The sequence below is a fragment of the Chironomus tepperi genome, unplaced genomic scaffold, assembly GCF_022539635.2.
Source record: "Chironomus tepperi strain 1889 unplaced genomic scaffold, CSIRO-AGI_Ctep_v1 contig_321, whole genome shotgun sequence".
Taxonomy (NCBI): domain Eukaryota; kingdom Metazoa; phylum Arthropoda; class Insecta; order Diptera; family Chironomidae; genus Chironomus; species Chironomus tepperi.
Genome location: NW_027226443.1, coordinates 19,194 through 28,172, shown reverse-complemented (window position 1 = coordinate 28,172; position 8,979 = coordinate 19,194). Strand labels below are relative to the sequence as shown.

General features: G+C 34.5%; 2 protein-coding genes across 2 annotated transcripts; one reads left to right on the top strand and one right to left on the bottom strand.

Annotated features, from left to right (window-relative positions):
• The first annotated feature begins 2,985 nt into the window (after window positions 1–2,985).
• Window positions 2,986–5,628, top strand: LOC139093029 (glutathione hydrolase 1 proenzyme-like). Its single transcript, XM_070643620.1, has 3 exons — window positions 2,986–3,920; window positions 4,094–4,699; window positions 4,761–5,628. Exons 1-3 carry the CDS (start codon window positions 3,055–3,057, stop codon window positions 5,080–5,082), a joined length of 1,794 nt encoding a protein of 597 aa, XP_070499721.1. The 5' UTR covers window positions 2,986–3,054; the 3' UTR covers window positions 5,083–5,628.
• LOC139093030 (probable galactose-1-phosphate uridylyltransferase) lies at window positions 5,540–7,169 on the bottom strand. Its single transcript, XM_070643621.1, is given in 3 exon segments — window positions 5,540–6,089; window positions 6,092–6,670; window positions 6,739–7,169. Coding segments are annotated over 3 exon segments (1,158 nt in total). The 5' UTR covers window positions 6,866–7,169; the 3' UTR covers window positions 5,540–5,637.
• Between the last annotated feature and the right edge of the window lie 1,810 nt (window positions 7,170–8,979).

The following is an 8,979-nucleotide window of genomic DNA, read 5'->3' as shown; positions in this document are numbered from 1 at the left end:
TTTGTGTAAAATTCCGACACGATATCCATACAGTAAGTGAAAATTTCTCTACTTCCTGATACTTTGTGGATAAATCCAGGTGTATCGTTATTGAAAATAATGCTTTTAAGCTCCTCATGAGTCAAATGATTCTTGGCAAAATTATAGTTCAAATCTAGGATTTCGGCAGAGTTGACAATTATTATGTAAACGGTAAAGAATGATTCATGACTTATTGGATGTCTTTGAAGTAATAAATCTCGAATTTCATCTTTATTAAGGTACGATTTAGTTAAATTAAAGAATGCTTTGACATAACTAACATCATTGTGACTTGGAAGGAGGAACAGCTGCGTATGATTAAAGCCAGTCTCTTTTTGAGTTATGAACCATTTAAGTTCATCATTGTTGAAATATTGTTCAAGTCTTTTCCAAAATTTCATCAATTCTGTCTCGTTTCGTCCCGAACTGATCATGTTGTAGGAGTTTGCGTAGTAAAATTCACGTTTTTCAGTTGTTGAGTAGCTTGATGAGTCCACAAAATCAAGAAAATTCTTAGTCTGGTTCATTTGTGTCAGAATTTCATCACTAACTTCATATTTTGTGACATTCAGGATGTCTTCTTTGAATTGTTCGTTCTTTTTCTCATTGATTCGGTAGAGGACGTTCAGAATTTGGTTTTTGCCTCGGAAAATATTCTCAGCATGTAGCTTTGTCGAATATGAGGTTAGGTTTGAGTCAGGTTCAGTTGTAAAGAATTTCTCTGCTATTTCCTTCAATTTGTATACTTTGTCATATGAAGTTGTAAATCTGAAGAAATTCAGGAAGTATGGCCGATTGTCATCGACTCTCCAAAGATTCTTGAGAATTTCAGGATCTTTTGAGAATACTTTTGAGAGTTTTTCAATAAAATGCAGCTGGTCAGGCAATAATCGATCCAAAAGGTATTTAAATCTATACTTCATAATCATCCTGACTTGATCATTGAATATTTCACCATTTTGATCCTCAATCATTCCCATAATAAATTCAATAGTCAATGGTCTTCGGTCGTAAGTATCAGATATGGCAGCAAGGAATAACCTCAACCGAAGTTCCATTTCATCGTCACTAGGTTGATCTTTTGGATGAATCAGATTGTCATAAATGTATTGAGCGATGAAAAAATCAGCCATTGCTTCTTCATGAAAAAGGAATTCCTTCATCCAGAATTGATACTTTTTTACATCTTTTTCCTTCCTCAAAAACTCATAGCTTGTGATCTCATTGTCTGTCCAATTGACTTTGTTCCTTATTATGTCAAGATCCCCAGCATTAAAGCTTTCAATCATCACAACATCGGAGATTTTCAAGGAATAATAAAATGAATTCTTGAATGCATGATATTGATGGACCTTCCTGAATTCATCAAACTTCTTCTTATCATTTCTATTGATTGATTGAAATCTTTTATTGACAAGACTTTCATAAAGGAAGAACAAACTCGGAAGTTCGTTGAAGGTCATCGATGAAAGTTCAAAGGAAGTAATTGCTTTGATTTTCAGTTCTAGAATTTGAGATTCAAGGCTCTTTGCTGAACATGATGATGGACTTAACAGTTGTATTGTAATTAAGAATGTTAAAAGCTTGGTATGTATAGATATATACATATCTAAAATGATTTCCAAACTTAAGGATTCACCACACTAACAAAAATAATTCACGACTGCTTATTGACATTTAAATAAATTTAATGAGAATAATTGCGACATGTTATCAGTTTCTCACTGAATCATGACCTCTCTGAGCGTTGGCTCATAATGTAAATAACAACATTTGAGATCACTTCGTAAACAACCAAGAAGGCTTTGATTATTGGTTGATTTTCAGCATTATCCTTTGATCTTGTGGACACAAAATCATTTTAAATATACCTGGAAAGCAAATGACTTGGATCAGGGGGTATTCAGGGTGATGGAGCGGGGTGGCTGTTTAGTTTCGAGTTGATCCTTCCACTTTTTTTAAAGGGTTTTTCGTACATGATTTTAAAAAATTCTTTAAACATTTTACCGGATAGTCAAAGCGAGCTGTACAACGCTGATGCATCATCATCTCCAATTCTTGATGTACCTTCATATTAAAGACATCGTTTAAGTCTCTGCCAATAGCTTAATAAAGTGGTAAGAACAATTAATCAATTCAGCTAATTCAAAATAGATTGAATACAGTCGTATGAGTGCTGTTAACACGGCGACTCTTCGTTGTCCCGAACTGAAACAGAAATTTCAAAAAAAAAGTTAAGATGGTCAGTTAGCCAAATCAATCAACCAACGTATGAGAATATGAACTATATAGATAACTTCTCTTATCAAGTCAAACTGCTAAGTCATTTTCGGCACTTTTTTGAAAATTATTAATTCGTCATAAATTGTGACGATAAGTTGTACTTTGTCCGTCTGTCTGTCGAGCTATTTCCTCTTAAACTTAATTCTTCTTTGAAGTAGCTCTTTGCTTTTAATATGTTCATTATCCCTAACTATTCAAATAAAGAATTAGCATTTTCCGGATCACAGCAGTCTGCACTCACCAGACAGATTGAAGTCATATGCTTTGAAGTGCTCAAAATACTTTGAAGTAGTAATATAAAAATACACTTAAGTCGTTAAGTTAACAATCATTAAACATTGTAAATTGTAATCTTATCACATCTTCGTGACCGAAATAGATGGTAATGAAATGTATAGCTCAAGTGCGTAGTACGATCAGGCAAGTAGATAAATAATTTGCGAATATGGATGAGTTGACTTAAAATTAGTCAAATATTTTAGTACGAAGTTTTAGTACAAAACTACTGATTTTTAGTACACGATGTAGACATTCTCCCTTACTCCCATCCAGCGATCTATTCTTACACATATATCCATCAATTAAATCTTGACTACTTAAGATTACATTTTTGATTGTCATTGCTATATACTTTTATTACCTGTATTTTTTTATAGTATTTATTTTCTATTTCCTCAACCGTTTATTACCGTTTTAGTAGCTGAACTTGAAACATCTCTTCCTCATAACTAGTCACATTAGATTTTAATTATGAAGAAAGCTACGGATCGACTGTTTAGAATAATTCTGGTTCTTCTGGCTGCTGCAATTGTCAGTGGATTTATTGTATTTCTATCCATTTACCTAGTCACGAGGGATTCAGATGCAACAACAACACAGTCACCCATCATCCCGACCACGACACTGCCACCAAGCATCACGACAACAACAGACAATCCACAAATTCAACAAAAATCAGCAATTGTCACAAATGGATTAGAATGTGCTGCAATCGGAAGAAAAATCTTTGAACTTGGTGGAAATGTTGCTGACGTAGCCGTGTCTGTGGTTTTATGTGAAGGTATAACATGTCCACAGTCATCAGGAATTGGCGGAGGATTTTTTCTGACATTTTATTCAAAAGCAAATGGAACTGTTAAAACTTTAAATGCACGTGAACGAGCACCAGCTGCAGCAACTGAGGACATGTTTATTGAAAATTCATTAGAATCACAAAGTGGAGGTAAATCAGTTGCAGTTCCGGGTGAAATTAAAGGACTTTGGGAATTACATCAAAATTATGGCAGTTTAAAGTGGAAAGACTTACTACAGCCAGTTATTGAGCTTTGTCGTGAAGGTCATGAAGTTTCAAAATATTTGGAAAATATTTTTAGAAATAATGAAGCTAAAATCTATGGGGAACCAAGTTTGAGAGATGTTTATATCAATCCTATGACTAATCATACTTATAGATTAGGAGAGAAAATCAAGAGACTGAAATTAGCTGAGACACTTGAAGTTATAGCTGAAGAAGGTGCTGATTCAATTTATGGCGGTGGAAGTATTGGTGCTAAAATGGTTGAGGATGTGCAGAAACGGAATGGGATACTGACAGTTGAAGATTTGATGAATTATGAGTAAGTATTAGAATTGAATAAAGGGTGCATCCAATAGGAGGGTTTCCTTTCTTCCACCTTTTTGGTCCAACCTCAATTATCAGAGGATACAACTGGAAGGTGCATAGAAAGTCCTTCAAGGTGGATGCACCTAGAGGATATATGATACATTCACATTATTTTATCATTTTTAGAGTCGAGTGGTCAACATCAGTGTCAACAAAAATCATCAACAATTACACACTCCATACATTTCCGCTACCCAGTAGTGGACCCTGTCTAGTCTTCATCTTTAATCTCCTTAGAGAATATGAACTCAAGCATGATGCCCTCACCTACCATAGAATTGTCGAGGCGTTCAAGTTCGCCTATGCAAAACGGACTCATCTAGGTGATGATCATACAGATGAAATTAAGCAAATGATTGACAATTTGACAAATCAGGCTTATGCTGATGAAATTAGAAAGCTAATTAATGACACATCAACTACAAATAATGTGCAATATTATGGACCATTGTATTCAGATGTTGAAAATCATGGAACAGCAAATGTTGGAATTTTAGCGCCAAATGGAGATGCTATTGGAGTCACAAACAGTATTAATTACTTACTTGGTGCTTTCTTTAGATCAGAACAAACTGGAATTATTATGAATAATCACATGGATGATTTCTCAACTCCTGGTGCTCCAAATATTTATGGAATTCCTCCATCACCTGCTAATTTTATTAAGCCTGGAAAGTTTCCTTTATCGTCCATGATACCGACATTGGTGATTGATGGAAATGGGGATGTCAAGTAAGTTGTGTACTTTTTGAGCTATTTTGTGACGAATTTAAATGACTTTATTCATTTTCAGGATGATAGTCGGTGCAGCTGGTGGATCTCGCATTCCAACCGGAGTCTTTTCAGCTATCTTCAACCATCTCTACTTGAAAGGTAGCCTTGAAAGTTCATTAGATGCTAGGCGACTTCATCATCAACTAACTCCACTTGACCTCCAATTTGAATCTAATTTTGATCCCGACATTATGAAATTATTGAATGAACAATATGGACACACATTGAGAGAAAATTTTCCTGATGGTGGATTTGCTGCTGTAACTGCGATATCTCAGGAGAATGGTGATACTGTAGCATCGTATGATTCACGAAGAGGTGGAGGAATAGAAGTTTTTTAAATTTAAGCGTGTGATGTTTTTAAGTAAATCTAATAGACAAAGAGCATGCCTTCCGTAATGCCACTATGTTTGACTTCCTGGTATCGAAGTAGCACTACGATACAATGAAGGCATGCTCCGTGTCTGTTAGGATTAGAGAAATTTTAATCAAATGTTCTAAAAATTTAAGGAATGATACTGCTCAGAATAGCACAAATCGGGTAATTGATCCGAAATCTGATCCCAGACGTGTCTCTGACTTAATACCGGTTTATGATCAAATCCGATACTATACTAGACACATGACATCCTGGTGCCGGATTTTTGATCAATTAATCGACTTGTGTTATTCAAATGTTGCTCTAAAGATCACTACAGGCAAATTAGAGCCATTCATGAGTTAAGCTAAGATTTTTGTAAATAAAAGGTCAAAACAAAAAATTTTGAGGTTATGTTAAATTCCTCATTTTATTGAAGTTATTTAAAAAAGTTGTAAATACAAATTTATATAAAAAATATTATAAAATTCTTCTATATAGTCCAGTAAATAAAGCACAATACCTCAATAGCTACCTACTAATCCTCACTATAATGTCTCTTTCCATCCAAATTCCTCAATCTCTCAGCAGCCTGCTCCGGTGTCAAATCTCTTTGTGCCTGACACAATAGCTCAAATCCAACCATAAATTTTCTAATTGTTGAACTCCTCAATAAAGGAGGATAGTAAATAGCATGGAATGTCCAATGAAGATCATCATAGTCCAACATTTCACCAGTCGGTGCTCCATGAAATCCCATTGAATAAGGGAATGAACATTTGAATAGATTATCATATTTTGTTGTCAATTCCTTGATTACAGCTGATAGATTTGCAATCTGTGATGACGTCAAGTCATTGAATCGTTTGACCCTAGAATCACGTGCAATGATCATGGTCTCAAATGGGTAACAAGCCCAGAATGGAACGACAACAAGAAAATCTGGATTTTCAATGACAATTCGTTCCTTTTTGGCAAGCTCTCTTTGACATAGTCTTCGAGCAATGGACGTCCATAAACCACAAAATATTCTCTCAAGTAACGATCCTTAATTTCAGGTTCAGTTGGTAAGAATGAACATGCCCAAATCTGACAATGTGGATGTGGATTGGAACATCCCATAGCAGCTCCCTTGTTCTCAAAAATCTGCACCCAAGTGTACTTTTTAGCCAATTTCTTGAATTCAGCAATCCAGGCATTAATGACTGTCGATATTTCAGTCAAACTCATCACTGGCAATGTCTTATTGCTCTTTGGATGGAAGCACATGACCTTGCATGTACCGCGAGCACCACGTGTCTGAAATAATGGATCATCACTCTCAGGTGGAATTGGAATGTCTTCCAAAAGTGCTGGAAAGTCATTGGTGAACACAAATGTTGACTCATAGTCTGGATTCTTTTCTCCATTTTGACGAGTTACGCCTGGACAGAGTGGATTTGTTGGATCAAATTCTGGTAAGTCATTCTTTTGAGATGCTTCCTCTTGACCTGACCATGGACGCTTCATACGATGAGGAGAAACGAGGATCCATTGACCAGATAATGGATTATAGCGTTGGTGCTGATGCTCTAAAAATTTAGATTGGAATTAAAGATTATGTCCTAAATTTTAAGAATAATTCAGCCTGATTTCTTACCAGTAGCTTCAAATTCCTCTTCAAATCGATGTTTGTAAGTAGATTGACCTTTAGTAGTCGAAATCATAGCTTCAACAGCTTGTAGATCTAAGTCCATTCTAGTTGAATCAAATTTTGATTCCTCCATTATATTTTCTTGCTTATTTCACAATCTACGACTAAACCTTCAGTTTGTCACAGTAAACAATCCTCAATCCGTGAGCTTAGAAATGCAAATGAATCGAAACTGCAGCAAAACTGATGAAAAAGTTTCCACTGCCAACTAATCTACTGATAACGTGAAAATATTGTATTTATTGTCTGTAAATCAACTCGTTATATACAATATTTACAAATACTGTTGTAACTTGAACGTATTATCAGTCATAGATTCGTGAAGTGCGACAATAATAAAGTTATAAAATAATGTGGAAGGTATGATATGTTTATAACTCAATTGAGTTGTTGAGAAGTAAAATTAAACTGGAATGAGAGTTGTAAACAAAAGTCAGCTGTTTTTAGTGAGAGAATTTGAGTATTAACTGGAATTCTTATCAGAATTGAAAGCTTTTGGAGTAAAAAAAGCTCTGAAAAATTTAAAAATATTTTTATAGTTAGTTGAAATTGTGATTTCTAATAAAAAGAATTGTTTAAGGAATCTTGGCTCTTATTTCGAACTAAAATTGTCATAATGCGATACTTTGAGGTCAATTCTATTAATATTTCATTCGAAAGGTAACCATGGAGCTCTCGTTCTGATTTTTCGTATTAAAATTTTAAATTCTTGACCCATTTCTGAATCCAAAGTTGCTCAGGGCTTCAAATTTGTCTTGATTTTGTACATTAAGCAACTGAAGTATCTTACTTACTTTCTTACTTACATCCTTGGCTAAGGCGCACGGGGGCCCATTACTGCGTTTAAAGAATGTCTGTAGACAGCTCAATATTTCGATGACTTCTGAAAGTTCGGGATATTGAGAACTCTAGCGTCCTTATCTACACAACCAATCAAGGACATTCTCGGTCCAACAGAAGTAGGGGTTTCAATCCCGGGATCCCGCATCCCGGGATCCCGGGATCCCGGACGTTTTTCCGGTCCAGAAATCTGAAGCTTCTCCAATCCCGGGATTACGGGATTGAGAATTCATTTGATGTTAATACAAAAACTTCAAGTTTAAAGTCTAAAATTTTAAAAAAATTAAGAACCACACGTTTGAAAATCATGTCTAATAATATAATATAGTAATTTCATCCACAATTTTTGAAGTTAAAGTTAAAAATGAGGCTTTACAGTATCAAATAACAAAAATTGATTGAAACTTTTTTTAAAACTTCATATTAAATTTTTAATATTTTGAAAGGCCAGAAATTAAATTTATTTGTTTGTAATTTCTTAAAATTCTGTTAAGGCGTACCAAAGATCTCAAAAATTTAGGCAAATTCTGTGTTAATTATGCTTTCTTGATATCGGGATTTCCCGAGGAATCCCGAAAAATCCCGAGATCCCGAAATTTCTATTCCCGATCCCAAAAATCTATCGAAATTGGGATTTTGAGAAAGCATGATATTGACATCTTGATTTCGGCTTTGAAATCACAAATCTTGACGATGCCCAGTAATAGCACCGACGTGGAATAATGTCGAATCGCGAGTCGGGAATAATGTCGAAATTTTATTTTGCACCGGGCGGTAATAACTTCACCTACAAAATGTAAGTGAAGTTATTCCGGCACCACGACGGAATAAATTCACCTAGGGTTTCTGGAAGCGGTTTTCCGAAAACCGCAAAGCCGCACTTTTTGACCCTAAAATCTTTTAAAAGAAAAAACCGCAGTTTTAGAACTTTGTATGAAAAAATTTACATAAATCCACAAAATGTAAATTTTTGAAGAAAATTTTTCAAAAATAAATTTAAATTTTCTATTAACTTAAAAATTGGACTAAAATCTTACAATCTGGTAAGAACAACTTTAATTTCAAAAGTTTTTATAACAAATAATTTTTTTGAGTATTTTATCAACCAATTTGAAACTGAATCTAAATAAAATGGTGGAAAATAGTATAATTTGATACTTTTATGCATAATACTCCAAATTTAATTTTTTCAAAAAATTGCATACATTTGTATGAAAATTGAAAACCGCAAAAAACCGCAAAACCGCGGTTTTTGAAATTTTGGAAAACCGCAAAACCGCGGTTTTGAAAAAACACGGTTTTTCAGAAACCCTAATTTCACCTATAAAATATAAGTGAAGTTATTAC

Bases quoted from the DNA above. Each gene is read 5' to 3' on its own strand.
- LOC139093029 (XM_070643620.1), top strand. From the start codon at position 3,055: ATGAAGAAAGCTACGGATCGACTGTTTAGAATAATTCTGGTTCTTCTG. The intron at 3,921-4,093 runs GTAAGTATTAGA...TATCATTTTTAG, and splicing joins GAAGATTTGATGAATTATGA to AGTCGAGTGGTCAACATCAG. The intron at 4,700-4,760 runs GTAAGTTGTGTA...ATTCATTTTCAG, and splicing joins GATGGAAATGGGGATGTCAA to GATGATAGTCGGTGCAGCTG.